A 19636-nucleotide genomic window follows, 5' to 3' on the forward strand; every position below is an offset into this window, starting at 1 on the left:
GAAACATGTAAGCACTGTATTTGTTTTCACACCTGCAGTCTGAACCAGTCCAGTCGCATGCCTCTGAAGTCAAACACCTCTCCATCCTCTACTGTAACACAAAAACAGCAAGGAATCAGTCACAGAACCGTTAAAATGCCCTGACTTGAAGAACACAAAAGCTTCTGTTTACTAGTATACATGTACCCAGCCCGCATCACAAGTACGGCTCTACTTGTGTGTGAGTAAACTCAATGTAGTTGCCTCCATGTCCTGAAATACTGCTCCTGCTTTCACTCCTCTCAAAGTCCTGACAGTCGAGCAAGTGATGCTTTACCTTGTTTGACACTGAGAGAGGTCATGGTGTTGACAAATGAAGACATGATGATAGACTCGTCCTCTGGACACACAGACAGGTTCTGTCCAATAAAAAAAAAAAAACAAGATAGAAAACTGGTTAGGAATGTACAATGTGGGAACATTTCAACTCTAATGGTTTCCTATACAGCTTTCAAAGGGGAGGCCTAAAATGTTCATCCACATAAAATCTGGATTAAGAGTCAGAATATGTATAATTATAATGTGGCATAATATCATACTATAGGGTAGGTTGTATTATAATATTAAAAAGATACAAATCCTACACTACACAACCAAAACATGCACATATCTAAAAGATATATTTATAGAAAAGGCAGAGTGTTAAATGCAGCGGATAATTAGTCCAGTTCAGTGTCAGAGCGGATCATACATTATTATTATTGTTATACAGTCTGAGATGTAGGTCAGAAAGACCTCCTGACCTCCATGTTCTATGAAACAGCCGCGGTGGATCGTGTGTACACATTTTTGCGAGTTATGGAGTGTGTACAATGAAGAGCACGGCATGTTCATTGAGTTTGTATATGTGTGTGTGTGTGTGTGTTCTTACCTGCACCAGTTCATTCAGCACCACAGCATCAAATCCTGACAGGTACTGGACGTAGTATCGCTGCATCACAGGACCGTACTTCCTCACATGAGCTCTGAGCTCCTCCATGTAGAAGATCAACTCGGCTATGTGTCTGTATAACACACATACGCACACACATGCACATGATGACAATGAACCGTACAACAGGTACCCGTCTGTCTCCACGTGTGTGTCTCTGTTCTTCCAGGTGTGTTTATGTCTTCTTACTTGTCTATGAAGTCATCCGTGCTTTTCTTCTGGATGTTGTCTGCGTGACGAAGCAGCCAGATGATCTCATCACGGGCAAACGACAACGCCATGAACACAAATAACGCCTGGGTGGGACCAATGGAGGAAGGAATAAGAGAAGACAGACAAACAAATAAACATATTTAAAAAAAAAAAAACACCCAACAACAAATATCAAAATGGGAATTACCAAGAGGAGAAGACAGTGACCTCATTGTCATAGTCTCTGAACAACAAACGTTTACAGTCAGTTGGGTTTAGCAACTCTATTCAGAAACATATTTACACATTCATGAGGGTCCCCTTACAGCCAGAGGAAAAAGGTTACAGACGTCTGGAGCATTATTCATAAGAGGTGCTTTTATCTGAACTCATGATTGATTAATAGCTGATATATGATAGTGTGTTCAGGTTATTTATTAAGTGGTGATTATGCTGCTGTATTAAGCCATTCTCTCTTAAAAAAGCAGGTCAGTGTTATTCAGCCTCACTCAGGAACTAAACACAACTGAGGCTGGTATCATAGGTGAATCTCTGAGGGGGGCATGGAGATTTGTTGTTTTCATAATCCTCTTTAAATTCAGTTGAAATAGAAAAACTGAAGCCATGACTTCTCACAGGTTGCACTTCGGGTGGTGAAGTTTTCTATGGCGCGTAAACAGTAAAGACTCAGGGAAGTGAAGTTGCTGCAGAGGGCTTTTAAATGAACTTCAGAATGAATCTAAACGAAACACCATGACAGCGAGAACATACAGTAACTTATAAATCTGGCCTGACCTTTATACAGATTTCAGAGGCAATGCAAGGCACGTTTATAGTATAAAAGAAACTTGGTGCAGGATTAATTAAGATGTGATTTAATTGTTTCAAGTGGAATTCTATTTCACCTTTGGGCCCAGAAGTCCAGGCTGATCAGCCAAAACGGTAGCCAACTCCTTCAGAGCTGATCGAAGAAACTTGCGTCTCTCTCGGTGCATGGAGCCTCTGCAGAGAGAGAGAGAGAGAGAGAGAGAGAGAGAGAGAGAGAGAGAGAGAGAGAGAGAGAGAGAGAGAGAGGAAGTCAGAGCAGAGCATGGAGACACACAGGCATCATGGTTAAATGGTATTTTGACACTTTGAGGACAATCCTGCAGATGCACAAAAGTAAGTAGATGGCAGTGACAGCAGAAGAATGAGAGTGGAGATGAAAGGGGAAGACAGAATCAGTAAGAGGATAAGAGCTGGGATGAGACAGAGGGGGAGGATAAAACAGGGGGGGGGAACTGAAAAAGGGATAAAGGGAAGAAGAAGGTGATGATTCTGTGTGAGCCTCCCTGAGGGAAAGACTAAAGCCTGTGAGCAGGAATATAAATGAATAAAACAGAAAATGAGGGCAGAGAAATGAATCAGAAAAGCATATTTTTGCATGCGTTGGGAACAAAAGGAAAGATTGGATGAAGATTTGAGTTTGGATCTGATGACAGGATTAGTAACACGATTATGTACGTACGCATGAGACAGGGCCTGCTCCTTGCACTCTCTGATGTCATTGATACGCTTGTTGTACCTGGAAAACATACGAGGAAAGAGGATGTGACAAAAGAGCAAAACTGTGCCACACAGTTCTATCTAAGATACGGTTTTCTGATATCTGCAAACATGGTTTCGAGGCTTGTTTGTTATGAAAATGTCAATCACAATTTGCCAGAGCCACAAGTGAGAATCAACAACATTATTTGTTTTGATCAACCAAGAGGCAAAAATATAAAACAGCACCAAAAGATGAGAAATGTGGTGCACTGGAAGCCGTTGGGATTTATCTGGGCCTCATGTAAAGAGGCTACAAGTCCCAGAAGCAGTCAGCCAGGTTTTTTTTTTGTTAATTGAATTGTCTTAATTTTTTGGGATTGGACAAATTCTGTTTTTTCAGAAACTGTAACAAAATGTGTTTTCAAAAAAATATAAATATATAACAAAAATGGTTTGTCTGAGGTAGTCTTATGTCTTCTATAAAGATTATCAAATAGATTTTAAAAAATATTTTCTATGATTATTTACCTATGTTTATTAAACTGTAGACTATATGTACAGTAGCTCTATGTGACATGACCCTACATATAATCTGTTATTTTACAAAATTTAAGTTCTTATCAGAAACTATTTTTGTAGTGGTTGTTGCTTAATAAATATTTGTGGGTTGAATTATTTGAAACCAGTCACCTTGTGTTTATATTTATGTTATAAAAGGGATAAAAACATATAAAGAATAAGTTTGAATAACAATCTCTTTGTCAGCTCATCTGTTTCCCCTCCTATGAAACTCTTACCCTCTGATGTTGACGAACAGGTCCTCTGCAGCCTTGTGGATGTGGAAGACTTCATCTCTGAACAGGCAGAGGCAGGTGGAGCTCTGCAGAGCCAACTTCCACAGAGACAACGCTGCTGCATCGCTGTTGAGCACCGCGTGACACAGGATGAAGCCAACTAGACAGAGGAGCAGAGAGGACTTAATGACTGTGTTAAATAAACAACATCAGTGACTTCATAAACACAGGAAGTTTGAATCCATGTTTTTCTACAGTACTTACAAACGATCCACTTCTCCATAGCGTCCAGTGAAAGGTATTCACATGGCATCTAAAGACAAACAGGAGCAACAGACTTCAAAACAAAACTATTTACTGTTTGGATTTTAAAGTTATTTCATCTAATATGTGTATTAATAAATAGATTTAATAGCCTCAAGCTCCGACTTTGATTAACAACAATAAGGGCTGTAGCTTTAAATCTATCCATTTGAGTGTAGTCATCTTTATACTAACAGTGTCTGACTGTGCAGGGTTGAGCATGGTGGAGGGAGCAGAGATGAGAGAGAGCAGCTGGGCATTCCTCCACTGGTCAGCGGACAGATTCCTCCTGGGATACACCATCTGAAGACTGATCAAAGCATCTGACAGCGACTGCAGGACAGAGAAGAGAGAGACAGTAATGAAGCAAGGACCGCACGGAGAGAGAGAAAGAGAGAGAAAGAAAAAGGATAGAGAGAAGAAAAAGAAAGGAGTAGTAGAGAGGAATATCTGCATAAAAACTCAGTTTTTTTTTTAAATCAGCCTGGGAGATGATCAAGAATGGGAGAATGACACAGCGGCTACATTTATGTAACTTTTCAGTGTACAGGGTAAACAAACAACTGCAATGGAGCTGTCTAAACTTCAAAGTAAATTTCAGATTTTACTTTACTTTGCCTTTTTTCCATGAGATAGTTTATATTTTAGCTCACGGTTAAAGTGCAGGACATTGTTATGCTTTGACTGACTTATCTCAAAAGTGGCCGGTAAGGCAACAGTGCCACATTAAATCCATTGAAGTAAACTTAAGGGTTTACAGAATGAGTACAACGAAGATATCAGTGTATACAGAAGGATACAACAAACAGAAAACAATGTATAAGGGCACAAAGACAAAGAGGTTTCAGTTGAGCACCAAATATGAACAAAGCTCTTTCACCTTTCCATGAGGAACAAACTCCTCCATCATCTTCTTCAGCGGGTTCTCGTAATCCACGATCATCTGGCCCAGCCTGGGGTACTCCCGGTCACTGTGACACAAGCAGTAAATTAGTAACTATAGAGACGATGGGGATTGATGGAGCATCATAATGATAACATAAGATGGCTGGGTCGGTATGTTTTGATGTGCCTAATGCAGAATACTAGTTCATCTCTGTACTTGGGTGTATCTCAGGGCAGATTTCTGACTGGTGGAGCTTTAAAGTCCTGCTGTGCTGTTTCTATCACTAATGTGTGTTTGTTTTTACGTGCTGGTAAACATATGCGATTTTCAATCCATCTATTTAATGTGCATTTCCAATATGCACACTTAACAACCCATTAATTCACAGCAGCTTTGAGTAAACACATGCATCAAACACACGCAGTCTCACAGTAGGTTCAGAATTTAAGGTTTTTATTGTTCAAGTCCAATTAATGGTTACTTCTGTGTAGGTTCTCAGTCATCCAGGTCATCTTAATAGTTATGATGTGCTTGTGATTCAAATGTTACTACTGAAGAGTTCAGCAAAGAGCTTTGATTTGTGCTGGTTTAATCACATCTATGGTTGACCCATTTTTTTGTTAACAATTTTGAATGGTACCAAACTTAAGCATTAAATATTCCCACTGTTTTCCTCCTAATAAATTTACAACAGTATTGGATGGGTATATGCATTCATTTCCATTTTCTTTTGTATATGTTCCCAACAGTTGTCCAAAAATGTGCATCACATTAGTAAGATTAGATTGTAAGTTTCATTCACCTGGCTCCATGCGTCATCTCGTGGGCGTAGTTGTACAGTCCTATAATGGCCTTCCTCTCCTCTATACGAGACAGTATCGTCATCAGAGTAGTGTAGGTCACCACCAGGTCCAGGTAGTTCTTGGTCAGGTCAAAGTTCACCGTCTGATAGAAAAATCCACAGTCAGACATTTTCCTAAACACTTAAATAATGTTCTCGAGACCAAGCAGTGCAACCGTTAAATAAAGCGTTAACTCATTTAGGTTCTGCACTTACAATGTCAAAGAAGACCTGGCAAGCGTCTATGGTGTTCAGCAGCTCACACACGTGGTCCTGTAGAGACAAGTTTCAATACAAATGCATTTATTAGAATCCCTCACACAGTAAGCAGTTAGTGTGTGTGTGTGTGTGTGCGCGCACGCGTGTGTTTTCCCACCTTGAATTCCATGACATCCACAAAGGTGAAGTAGTAGAGAGCCAGGTTCTTCAGAATCTCAGACTTTTCTTTCTGCAGCTGAGCCAACTGTTGCTGCAAACACGGCAGGATGCACACAGTTAAAAAAAAAAAAGCTATGATACAAAGTACTGACATCATATACTCTTTATATTTCTATTTAGTCTGACTCATGCCTAGACATTGTTTGTTTGTTTGTTCACTCTTCTTTATAAATGTTCTCTATCCTTGATGAAAGTTGTACATTTCTGAGATTCCCTGATTAAACAGCTGAACTACCAAATCATCCATGAACTGACATTTTTCCTTTTTTAGTTTTTCATTCTGAGTAGCAGAAATGCATAATGCAAATGTTACATTTGTTTTTACTTAAAAATCATGCTAAGTGCTATTATGAGAGGTGTATCAAATTCACCAGCCCAAAGCTTTCTAACAGATCAAAAGGACCAGGCTCTGACTCGAATGATTTTACAGAACCACATCTTGTGATGTGTTTAAAGGTCTGACCCTTTTCTGAAAATGACCCTCATTTTACTACCTTCATACTGATATAAATGAGATGCTGAATAATTTAGTGATATTAGAGCTTGCAAAAACTCATGCTTTTTCTTCATAAATACAAACAAAGAGAAACACAATTAGATACATAGATGTATCATTTTGAAGTCATTTTTTACTTTGGTAAAACATTTCCAGGACATGCGGGAAACTCTTACTAACAAAATGTAAGTATGTATAAGTATATTGTCTTCAGTGTGACAGTGTCTTCATTTATTTAAGTAAAAAAAATGTTTGACCAAAGTAAAAATGTGGCTTTCAAAGCAACCAGCAGCATCGAGATAGATATATCAGAAGTTAGAGGAGGAGAAGTGAACAAAGCACAGAAATACAGAAACCTTTTTCTGTATCTGTCGACGTCTGGAAAAGTTAAACTCAGGATGCAATGCAGTAAAAACCCAAACTTGAAAAGAAGCTCAGCTGTAAAAGATTGTCACTCTTTAATCTTTTAATAAGCTCTATCTCTAGCAGGTAAAGCGGCTTTATTTTACCTGACAGAAATGAATGAAGCATTATAATTTATGTACGTAAATTCAACCCAACACCCAAAGCGGCCTGTTTCTGTTCAAAACAGGGACGATTTGAGATGAACAAGATAAAGTGGGAAAAGTGTGAGAAAAGACGAGTGTACAAAGTGTGATCCTGCTGAACCAAGGAGTTGAAATGATCTTAGCTCAACCTAGAGGTTAAAGAAAGGAAAGAAAGGTTTTCTTTCTTAAATCTCTATAGATTTGGAAAGGTAGTTAAGAGGGTATTTCTGCCCGTTTTCTTTTATTTTGAAAAAACAAGATTCATCTTAGCCTAAATGATAACTGACAGGTTAAAAGAGGAAATCTACTCCTTAGTGCAGGCAGTCAGCTGCTCAGTCATCAAGCCATTTAACCAACTAGCAGTCAGCCAGCTGGTAAACCAGGTAGTAAACCAGCAGTCATTCAGTCATTCGGTGGATGAAGGTTAGAAAAATAAAATAAAAAGCTGCCAGTAGAGAAGAGAAGAGCGGCGCAAAGCAAAACACACTCCAAAATCAGCGTCAAAAACAGGTACAAAAAATTACAGTATTACAAAACTTAAATACATAAAGTTACAAAAACTTACCAAAAAGCACAAGTCCGGAATAAGCCAAGTTTAGCATGCAGAACACAAACGAACACGGAAACAAAGCAGAAAACAACATAAGAGACAATTTCTGCACAAATATACTGAGTAAAGCAGTTAGCTCGACGCACACACAGTCACACACAGTCACACACAGTCACCTACTCAAGCACACACAAACACACACGCGCATCACCTACACAAGCACACAAGCGGGCACGCAGTCACCAACACACACACACACACACACACGCGTGTACATACACAGAGCTGTTTGCTAAATGACATCGTCACAAAAACACATGGGCAGGCAGCTTTGAGCTAAGCTAACGAGTAAAGCTGAAAGACATTTGATGAGCAATGACTCATAATGAGTTTAGTTCACTCACTTCAAAAACACACACATACACACTTTAGGACTTAATTCAGTTGAAAGGTCGTACCTGAAACCTGAAATGTAAATCTAATATCAGTTCAACAATGACAAACTATCCAGGGAAATCTGGGTGGAGAATATCTTTCTATAAACGATGTACACTAAATCAAAAAGTCAACCAAGATGCTTTTTTTTTTTTTTTTTTTCAATTCAAAAAGAGGATTCAACTCTAGAGGTTAGCTTATCATGTCACTTCATATTGAGTCATGTTGATGTAAGTGTTCAATTTTGTTCAAGATGAAATGAATATGTGATAAATAAATAAATAACCAATTAATAGATTGGTTTTCAAGTGGTCTACTTAATTAATCATCTGCTCGGCTTAGTGTGAATGGTTTCTGATTCCTTTCCTCCTCTCTGACATCAAATTGAATATAACTGGGTTAGGGACGAAGGAACATTTAAGGATGACGTGGTTAAAATACTAAACTTCTATTACAATGGAAAATGATTAGAATTAGGCAGAAGTACATGTTATAATAATTCAAATCCAGCGCCCCTGGGTTGCAGCAGTTATTTCCTTTGTGTTACCCAGGTCTGCTCAGCTTCATATTTTAGTGCAACCAAAAAAGGCTGGTTTAAATATAAAGAAGAAATAATGAATATAAGAAAAATAAATATAAGAAATAATGTTTAAAATAGTATTTTAAACGTGATGCTAATGCATGATAATCAATCATACCAACGAGCAGACACTCCTTTTCTATACAACGCAGACATCCATGCAGATGAACTTACATTATTATTCCGCGTCTCCACAGCAGGGAACTTTCTTACAATAAATTTAACCGCAGACTCCAAGTTCTTATCAACGAGATAGGAGGGCTTAGCCTTGGGATCGCCACATGCCTGGAAAAGGACAAGAGAATTAGAAGTGAGGGGAGCAGAAACACAAGTTAAATGACAATGCTGCTACTGAGACACATCTAACTCTAACATTTTCAATCCTCATGGTCAGACATGTTAGATGTTTGGTCCTCAACAGGGAATGATTTTTTTGCCAACAGTGAAAACTGGTTTATCCCAGCCCTGGATACGAGGAGGGGTTCAGGTGAATGAAATACTGAAACTAAGGACAATTTGTGAAGACTGGAGGCTCATGAAAACAAACTTAAAGAAACATTCTGTGGGTGTAGTCTAATTTTTCCACCAAGATAGACATGGCAAAAAGGAGCTCTCAAAATGCTTCACAATCAGTTCTGGGGATTTCCCACTTTGTTGGATTAAATTTGAAAGGTAGTGCTTTTATGTTTGGATAAACCAGGTTCAACTGTCGAACAAAGACTGAGCTACAGCCTGAAGTGATCAGTGGTTCTCATAGGCTCCGCTGCAACAATAAGTCAATTAATCCATTCATCAATGTAAAAACAAATACAAATAAAAATATTGTAATAGATTGATTATTTCAGGTTTTTTTAAAAGTGGATATGTGGATCATCAAAGCCCACGGCAACATAGTGAAATGTACATTTTATATTTAAATACATATACCGGTAGTTGTGATAACGACAAAGATTAAGTCTCATCACTAAAAGATTCATCACTAAAAGACAGTAAATTAATTTTTCGATAAAAGGGAAATATTTGTTTGCTGATATTGAAAAGTGAGAAAAAGTGTAATTGTGTTCCTTCGTTAACAAATATTGAATTTTTTCCCCAAAATTACTTAAAGCAATTCATTTCTACTCTAATAGTTCTTTATTCATTGTATAGAATAGATAATTGATTCATTGTTGCAGCTCACTTGGACAATGTTTTCTGTGTCTTGATCTTCATAATGAACTTTTTTTTTTAAGTAACTAATAATTGAGGCTGCCTCATTTGGATCACCTAGAAATGTCCACCTTGGCAGCCATTAAAGTTAAACTTTGCCAACACAGAGCAGTATGAGAACCAGTGGGAGGGTGTTTGGTAATGAGAGGGGTTCAGCTACAAACAGTCTCTGAGCCATTAGTAGTCTGCATGACAGGCTGAGTGATGGATGGGTGGCATGAAGAAGGGACTGAATGACAGAAATGAGAGAGGGAAAAAGAAATGCAAGTGAGTAGAAAGAAAGTGAAGAGGAAGGGAAGTAGGGAGAGCTGAAATCAAGTGGGTACACAAAAATGTGAGTTAAAATTACAGAAAAATTATTGTCTGTATTTCCTGCTATTTACACGAGCTGAACATCAGCTTTAATATATATTTTTTTATATCAACATTCTTATTTTCCTCAGAAGGTGTTCCTGTATCCGCCTGACTGGACAGACTCTGTATGGAAGCAACAGCACTCATGCATTATGGGTAGTGTAGTAGTGACTAGTGAGGAAGATGTAGTCCATGCAGGTGCCATCAACAGAGTGAATGTATACAAAGTTTGCTGGCTGCCAACACGGAGGAGCGATCCTAGAAGAGGTCAGTGTCTTTGACCGTTCTGAGGATTCACCTTCTCGTGGTCAAGGTTTGAGTTTAAAGCATAAAAGTTCTCAAAATGAAACCTACAACACAGAACTACACTGTTAATGTAATCACATCTAACAGGCTTGGAACAGCAACACAACCAAAAGAAAAACCTAGATTTCAGTTTGCATGGCGCTGAAACTTTTTCCAGCATCAGCCAGTACAAAATGAAAGCACAAAACGGCAACACATGCTAGTTTACATGAGCACAGATGTGATCAAACACAGGCTGACGACTCTGTTCATGCCAACTACAGTGGCAGTGGAGAGTTCCACGTCTCTTGTACAATAACAAAAACTGATTTTACAGTTGTCCCCGTAGTCACAATTTGCAAAACACTTCACTTCTGACAATACATGTGGTTGTCGGTGTACAGTCTGAAAACTTAACTGCCAAGAAATTAGAAAAAATGTCTCGTGAAAATTAAGGAATTAAATGTTTCATTGACCATATTCACATGGTAGCCATTTTTTCCTGATGCCATGCTCAGGGTGGGAATCTCAAATGCTGTCACACTGTCATACTGCTGTGTTCCAGGAAGCAAGGAAATGGTTCAAAGCTACTATTGCTGTTGGATAGTGCTACGTGATACAATTGGAAAGGCGCACTTCCCCGCAAACTATGAAAAAGCATAGCATAGCTGAAAATGTAATTTTAGCTAATGTGGTTGAACGCTAACATTAACTGCTGCCTAACATTAGCCCAATTAGTAATCAAATAGGCTGCGTTGTCTATGGCTTATTTTTGTATCAATTGTCTTTACAGTTGTCCTTATAGAAGGTGATAACAACTAGAACCTGGAATACAGTCAAACATTGTCACAGCATTTCAACCTCCCACCCTGAACACAACATGAGGTGAAAAAAAGCTACAGTGTGTATATGGTGTGTGTGTGTATTTCTCTGTGAATTAACAGACTAGCTACAAAGGCAACAAGTTGAATAAATCAATTGAACCTGGTCTACTATTAAAATAATAGGGAGCAAAAACAGGGTGCTCGATGAAAAACACAACTGAGTAACAGTTATCATGCTAGCTACTTAGCCATAACCCACTTCAGTTTATCTGTTTAGGCTACATCTGCATGATGACCCAATCAGGAAGCTAATCAAATACACAGTTTTAGAACTAAAATGCGGACAGCGGCATTTCAAAAACTCTCCATTTCCGCAGTTAGAAATCTTTTATAGTGGTGGGGATTCTTGCCTAATCTAATAAACATTTTGCATTTTTAAACACAAACTCATCAGAGTGACTTAAGTCTGAATCTTTAGCTGAAGCTACGTCATTAACTTAAAACACCAAAAACAGGCATGCCAAGCTCTTGTAGAGCTGAGTCTGAAACATCCCCTTTACTGCAGGTCTCACACACATTAAACACTTGGGACACTGGGGGGGGTGGGGGGGGGTCTGACACAGAAAAAACATACAACATCAACACGATTTCAGCACGATTTGTCATCAATGACACAGACTCGGACTTTTGAGTCTCAGCTTGTTTCCTTGCACCCACCTCTCTCACCCCTGACCAGATTTTCAAACGTCCCCAGTCACCATTGCTTATTGCCAGTGTTATTGTTTGTTTACCCGGCTACTGGCCGAGGAAAATCTGTTTAGGTATCAGAGAGGCAGACTGAATTTTAACTGAATGTTAAATGAGAAACAAGGAATCAAGATGCGACTGTGGAATCCATGCAATTGCAGAAGCACAAGCCTTGATTTACTAACACAATGCTCTTCTGATGACAACACATCTCTCGTCTCACCCTACACAACAAGACTAATGTCTACAACGGCTACTTTGATGTAGTTACCCTTTGACTCACGCCGGGGAACTGCAGAGTGAAAAACACTTCCTGGTTACTTCATAACACAAGTATGTTGGCTGTAACTGTTCAGTCGTTTTCCAATGTATTGGCCCAAACTCACTCTAGTGGCTGACAGTCATTTTTCTGTTTCTATAATTTGAACATCTTTCGATAAATAATGTCAACTTTTTAAAAATGTATGGTCTTTTTTTATTCATATAAAAAGGTGTTTTGTTCTCTCAATATCGATCATTTATGGCAAAATAAAATCTAATACATCATTGTCAACATCTCTCTTTGTGGTTGGATTGTTGTCTTTGTATTCTTGTTGTTGTGATGCTGAATTGTATGCTTTAAATCATAGATTACTAAAGCACCTGAAGAAAGAGGAAGAAAATGGTTTTATAAACTGTGATTGTCAAATGCGTGGCTGTGAAATGCGACTTTAAATCATTTTGATTCATGATATGCATTTGTCATCTCACAAATGACTCGTGAAAACCTAATATTGGTTAGCCAGTAAAATTGGCCTATGTAGGCCGATTGGAGCCAATCAGCCAATCAGCAGCTTCTTAGTGTGTTTTTTCTTTTAAGTGCTGATATAGAAACACTCTGAACATATAATTCGGGAAGTAATACTTGGGTTGATTTACAAATGGTGACACCCAACTCCATAATTCAGAATACTTGAATATCTTTGGGTTGTGGACAAAAAGAAAAAGACATTTAGGGAAATCTTCGTGTTTGGTTAAGTTTTTCACAAATTTCTGAGATGTAGGGAAAACACAACTCATAAGGCAATTGAAAAGTGACTGCCAGACAAAAATCAACAGCATGATTGACTACACACCTGTACTTTGGATAATGGTAAGCTGTGGTCTATTGTAAGTTTAACAAGCGTTGTTGGGCTGACACATGAAAAACAACATAACTAGGTGTTCAAAATTACAATAGAGACCTAGCTTACTTTATACAGCCACACTATCGAATACCATTCAGCTAGTTCTTTAAATTTCATTTTCAGAAGTAAAAAAGAAGTAAATAACTGTCATTCCCATGGCATGGCACTGTCCATTAATTCTTGTGTTGGCTAGTGCGTAAGCTGACTGGCTGGGTTCGGGTGGTTTGGGGGCTGATGGTAGGATGCGTGGTAGGGAGGAGAGACGCAGTGAATGAAGGGACAGGTCATGGGAATAAGCTGAGGATCAGTAGTGGTCAGGGAAGAGTGAAGGGACTGTTGCCTGGATACCAGAACAGACCTTAGTCTCGCCTCCACCATCGTTCCTCCACTCCGGGTAGCAATTAAGAGCTGAGCTTCTCAAAAGAGTCCCCACTCTGACCGACATATGGCAGGGGACCCTGTAATGGATATCAGTGGGCCAGGGAAAGCTACATCTGAAAGCTAATTACGGCTGCTAATTACTGGATGAAATATTCCAACACCCCATGGCACCTCTTCAGAGTGATCCTTCAGAGTCCCAGTAAACCATGCAAAAACACACTGCTCTTCTCTGAGATGAATAAGTATTTGTCTTTCATTCCTCACAGTGCGAGCTCTCTTGTTTTTCTTAAGTAGGGATTAACGACTGCAAAATAAGAGAGCTCCAAAGAATGGATGGCTTCATGTGATTAAGAACAGCTGGACTAAAGAACTACAACAACCAGCTAAGAGCTGGCTCACTGCCTTCACTCATCCTGTTGAGCTGACAGAAATGTTGTACTTGTTCCTTCTTCAAAAAAAAATTAAGGATAAAAGCTGTAAGTACAAAAATAAGTCTTGTTTAGTCTAAATAAAGGGTGGATGATTAATATCTAAGCTGAGCAAATGATAAATATTAGGGATGGAGATCATTCTTTTTTATATTGATACCAATTTTGAGACTTGTCAATCTGGGTCGTCGTTAATACCACTACCATTTTCAGTAATTTGATGGAAAGACAAAACTACACTGCGTTAAACAGAAGTGGGATATTGCTGAAAAAAGAAACTATTTCTTTTTAACTCTTCCAGACAACTGTATCGATTGTACAGCTTTATTGACAACTTTTTTTTTTACCTTTGCCTAATAGTTATTTAACAGACCAGACCTTGAACATACATAATGTGACCTTTAGTCACCTTGTTTAGTTAGATAACTAGCTTTTAGCCTGCCAATTTCAACATTGAATTTCTTTTTTTAACTACTGGGACTTTCTACAAAGATGGCTCCCTTACCACTCTGCTGTGAGTGGAGGAGGAGGAGGATGACTGTAACAGGGCAGCAGTTGGAGCTGATTAAACATTTATTCCTCCTATGTCAATTCATTATTGAGGATGTAGATTATTTTACTCTAATTTAAAACTAGTTATTTTATGAAGTTCACTTTCTTTAGAAGTGGTGGGGTTTAAATCAGGAGGTGGCCTCCAACATCAAATGGTTCATAAAATCATAAAACTATTTTCCATGTGACAAATTATTAATGACCATGGACCTATGCTACCATGTAAGGGGGGGATTTAATCAAGACTTGATCACCTGTTAAAAGAAAGAGGTTTCAAATCTAGTTTTGCTTGGTAGACTTATTAAAAGCAAAACATTTCCTTTATCCAAACAAAGCACAGAAAGATAATGTGCATGTGATGTGTTCTGTATGATGACAAAATGAATCAACACGCTGAATTGCCACTGCAGTTTGGTAAAACTGACAATGAATGCAGCCCAGGCGTACTTTCAGCATTAAATTTAAGCAAGAGTAGGAGTGAGGCACAGAAGGAGAGGACCAACAGATCAGTACAGGTAGCCCGGAGGAGCAGAGGGAGGAGGAGGAGGAGGAGGAGGAGGAGGAGGATGGGAAGGAGGAAGGAGTTGAGGAAGGGTGAAGGGGTGGGTGTGGTTTCATCAGTGGAAGGTGATAAACTTTGCAAACCTTCCAAACTTGTCCTTGCTGCATAGGAGAGGGGGGAAGCATTGGAACGGAGAGAAGAAGAGAAGAAATCAAAACAAAGAGCCCACCCAGACAAACTGCTGGATCACTGGTCTACACACTCGCTCACACAAGCACACATGCATGCATGTCTTAAAACAGGTGTTATATCTCAGATTAGTTAGGAACAGCTATTCTGGCAAATAAATATCAATATACATAAAAACAACACATGCTGTGCCAACATGTAATTATATTAACACTTTTCTTTAATGCACACCATCTTCAAAGTAACACAAGGTGTAGTAATCCTCCCTACACAATCATTGAAAATAAAATCAATTTGTTATAATGCGGAAAGGCTGACATAATATGGCTGACACTGGCTGTGTCATACAGAACAGTGTGAAGACAAAGTTTGGCTCCTGCAGATTTCATTGGCTGCATTACTTTCTCCACTTTTCTTCTCCATTGCTGTTGCCGGGTTACGGATAATACAGTGCTTCCTGTTCACTGAAGCACAAGGGTTTACTTCTACATTGCAATGGTGATATGACGTGCATTAAATAATTACTGATGTATATGCAAGTTTTAAAATTTGACTTCGTAGGTCGCATAGTCATAACATGAATTTGATGTAACTTCATATTGCACTAGTGCTTTTCTCAACAACATATAATCACATTTTCTCTTTCTCTCATCTCATTTAATGACTTGCTATTGTGTGAGCAAACCATGTAGTTGCCACCAAATAGATATCAACAGATCTGAGGATAGCTCTGGGCCAGCTGGGGCTTCATCTTGGTCAAATGGTGTATATGCAAGGCCCATGCTTCCAAGGCTCCACATTTTGTGTCAAACTAACATTTTGATGTTTAAAAATGCATTGCTTGCGTACATATTTCTTTTTCATACCATGTGTTTCCCATGCCTGCTCTGATTTTGAGTAGTGGCTTCAGAATGGGGATGTTCCTAGGCAACTAATTTTCTTGTCTGTTGAACAGAAATTGAAATTCAGACTAACAGACTATCTAAATGTAAAAAAAACACTGGGACACAGTCAAATCATTTGGCATGATTTATGTAAAATTGCCTGCAGGTAATTTGGCTTGCCGAGTGTGGCTAACATTAGCAATGATAGCACAGTCAGTCTTCGCTCCTCCCTGCAGGTTAACATCCACATGCCTGTGTTGAATGTGGTTACGCATTGTTCCTGTCAATATGCCAGTTTAACCTCACACTGCCTAGATATGTAGAAACAAATACTGCCAAACCATGCTGCTACTAAAAGATGCTATCCATTCGCAGTGCGTGTTTACATCCAGGTAGTAGAGTAGGGAGAGCAGGCCCATTAACAAGAGTTACAGCCAGTCTATCGCTATAGCGCTGTCCAGTGGTGGTTGGCTGCATTGCAGCTTGAGCATACCATTTGACTGCCATTGAGGTGAGCCAGATATCCTACTATACAGAATTAGAAAGCGATCAGATCTGAATATCAGTGTATATGTTGGCTAAAGAGTGTCGTAGCCAACAAGGGCAAACCTGTGCAATGCCCAAGTGATTTCCATTCGAAGAAAAGGGCGGTAAGTCAGGAACGATGGAAATTCAAAACAACATGCAAAAGTCCAGAGAAAGACAAAAATGAAAATGCTCTGCAGAAAAGTCCAAACAGATACATTAACTGCAAAGTCAAAAACACAAAAGCACAGAAAACAAAAATAGTGCATAACCAGCCATCACGTCAGAAAGAGTTTAAGGTCGCAAGTAGGGGGTCGCATGGCTTGGGCGAATGCAGCACCAAACCCCTATGAAGATCCAACAGCCCAAGAGCTTCCACGGTGATGACTGAGTTTGCAGCTTTTTTCTTTCACAGTTGTTTTCTTGGGCTTGTGAGCTTTTGACTTTGTATGGCTAATGAATTTGCAGCATGTCTGCAGCACATTTCTTTATTACATTTCTTCAGCACTTTTTTTTTTGTTTTTGAATTTGCATAATCTCTGAATGTGCCTCCTGTTTCTCCAAATGAAAATCGATATTATCAATATTTGCAGACCATTTTAGCATTTCACCCCCCTTTTAAGCTGTGTAAGAACACCAACCACGATCGATACACTAATCTAATGTACAGTATTGTTCGTACGCAAACTTTGAATGTGTCTAAGACCTTTTTAGTGAATTGTAAACTAAACAATCATGTTCCGCATCATATAAGTTGACTTTCGTTTTGGGAAGTAGAAACAAAGAGGAATATTAACAGATACGGAAACCTACAGCGAGACAATATTATTGAGTAATCAACCCTTCTGTCTGTAACGTTAACAAAAATACACAACGTCTTAGTAAATTTGTAAAGAAACATACTTAACATACTTATTGATTTATTTCTGCAACAAACCTAATTCTGTAAAAATGAATACTAATCAAATAGTTTTCCAAGGGTTTCCGACTAACTGTAGTGTGATAACATATCAGAAATCTGTGTGTTTGCGTACGCATTTATGCGTAGTCACACTGCTTGACTGAATACCAAAGAGAAAAGGGAATCCCGAGCAAACATGTCAGCACACATTCATGAGTCTGCTTCCATCCAAGCATGATATTTGCAGTCGTGCAATGGAGAAGGTGAAAGTCTGCAGGTATTTCTCAAAATCATTAATATCATAAATGAGCTGTAAAAATGCCCAAAAAGATGTCCTTCATTAAAAGTCAATGTGTCATTTTTATTCCCATAGTAGGTCATTGTTAATTTTTGAAAGCAGCTGACGTAGTCCTCTGATCCACCGTAGAGGTAAGCCCAGAACCGATCTACACTTTCAGGTGCATTCTGGGCCACAACAATGAAGCCGATATTGTTGTTAGAATAAAGTACAGTAGATAGAAGTAAAAGATGTTGATACCAGATTGAAATCACAAAAACCACTGAATCGTCTTGAAACTATTTATATTTAAAAATCTAAAAAAAAATAATAATTTAAAAACACACATTGTTAACAACAGGGGACTAGTAGTGACTGAACTGGTCTGGAAAAAGAGGGAGAAAAAAAAAAAAAAGGTGATATCCTCCCCAGCACGTGTCGAAGAAAATGTAACTGCTTAATGTTTTGAATGAGTTACTCTGTTGCATCAACTGACTGCTTATTGACCAACATGGTTAGCAAGTCTTAACATTTAGGTTGTCCAAACTTTTGACTTGAAATTCAAAATTTCTCTACAAGAGCTTTCAATTTTGATTTTCAAAAATTAAAAGCAGAATTGACTCTCATTCAGACAATGGGTGCAAGTCTGAAATACCCGTAGGTCATCTCAGGAGTCAAAATGGTCGAGAAAAAAAACAAAACAAGTTTAGTACTTAAAAAATCGTTCTTCTTCATGAAGTCAGGGGTTCAGCAACATTTTGCCCAACTGATAGACCATCAGGTTACAAGGACCGTGTTCTCAATCAAAAACTCTTCCAATTTATCTGTAGAAAAAATATCTGTAAGAAGTTTACTGTTGCTAATGAAAAAAGATAATTTTGTTCATATATTCTGTGATTAAACCCAGCCTTACAAACTTTAGCTAGTTGGTTTGTTTACAATGCACAGAGCTGACAGTCAACAGGAAAGAGGTACAGTAACAACCCCAACTGTGATGCATTGTCATAAGCTGTATGTCCAGTATTTACTGTATGTATATGTATGCATAGACTGTCTTTTTGCTGCCCATGTTTGTGTTCTACTGACTTTATCAGACATGTATTACATCATGGTTATTGATGTTAACTTTCTTCTTTATTCATTTATTTATGATTATATCATTTTGTCGATACCACATGGTTTCATTAAAAGCATTTTTCAAGCTTTCCAAGGTAGCCTGTTGAAAGTCGATAACACCAAACGGCATTAAAATGTCCCGGTGTTCATGTTGCTACATCCATCCTGCTACAGAAGATAACTTACTCGGGCTGTACATTTAAATTTGAAAACACATTTGTAACTAAACGCTCACTATAGCTGAGGAGACTAAAGGGGTTAACTGGGTGCAAACAAGGTTCAGAAAGATAAATACCCTGTAAGTTCTGTGTGCAAGACAAAATATGATGTTAGGGAAGCCACTGGCTAAAAGATAAGCTCAGCAAACAAAAACTGCAATGCCACTCAGCAAAGATAAGTTAAGGTGACTGTTAGGGAATCATAAAAACAAAAAAAAAACAATATTAAGGATTTCTGCAGCTAATCATGGTGTGTAATGAGTGAATATGCTGAAAATGGAAAAGAACATCACTGTGATCTTAGATGATAATATTACCATTTGTGAGCATGAATTACTGTCTCCCAAAGGTAGAAACAAGAAACATTAAGAAACATAACATTACTCCACTGGTGATAATGAGGAGCATTCAGTTTCAGGAGTGAAACATTAAATCAGTCTCCAAATCGCTATTGAGCAGAAATCAGTCCAGAATGAGCCCAGTTATTATATGACAGATTACTGATCCCGCCCTTTCAT

The 19636-nt window shown here is 38.5% G+C and overlaps 1 protein-coding gene across 3 annotated transcripts in view; it reads right to left on the reverse strand.

Moving 5' to 3' along the window:
- nckap1 (NCK-associated protein 1) overlaps nucleotides 1-19636 on the reverse strand; it is a 31815-nt gene that overhangs the window by 10071 nt on the left and 2108 nt on the right. The window contains exons 2-16 of one of the 3 annotated variants that reach the window (XM_020645661.3): nucleotides 15152-15169; nucleotides 8735-8845; nucleotides 5890-5982; nucleotides 5730-5786; nucleotides 5475-5617; nucleotides 4667-4757; nucleotides 3982-4119; nucleotides 3748-3796; nucleotides 3487-3643; nucleotides 2670-2726; nucleotides 2068-2164; nucleotides 1160-1266; nucleotides 911-1043; nucleotides 317-398; nucleotides 33-91 (exon numbers count right to left, since the gene is read on the reverse strand). In XM_020645661.3, the coding sequence (XP_020501317.1) occupies nucleotides 33-91; nucleotides 317-398; nucleotides 911-1043; nucleotides 1160-1266; nucleotides 2068-2164; nucleotides 2670-2726; nucleotides 3487-3643; nucleotides 3748-3796; nucleotides 3982-4119; nucleotides 4667-4757; nucleotides 5475-5617; nucleotides 5730-5786; nucleotides 5890-5982; nucleotides 8735-8845; nucleotides 15152-15169 (1392 nt within the window). The remainder of the gene's footprint in view (nucleotides 1-32; nucleotides 92-316; nucleotides 399-910; nucleotides 1044-1159; nucleotides 1267-2067; nucleotides 2165-2669; nucleotides 2727-3486; nucleotides 3644-3747; nucleotides 3797-3981; nucleotides 4120-4666; nucleotides 4758-5474; nucleotides 5618-5729; nucleotides 5787-5889; nucleotides 5983-8734; nucleotides 8846-15151; nucleotides 15170-19636) is intronic. The other 2 variants (XM_020645665.2, XM_020645664.2) reach the window with 2 other exon arrangements.

The sequence above is a fragment of the Labrus bergylta genome, chromosome 10 (assembly GCF_963930695.1).
Source record: "Labrus bergylta chromosome 10, fLabBer1.1, whole genome shotgun sequence".
Classification (NCBI taxonomy): domain Eukaryota; kingdom Metazoa; phylum Chordata; class Actinopteri; order Labriformes; family Labridae; genus Labrus; species Labrus bergylta.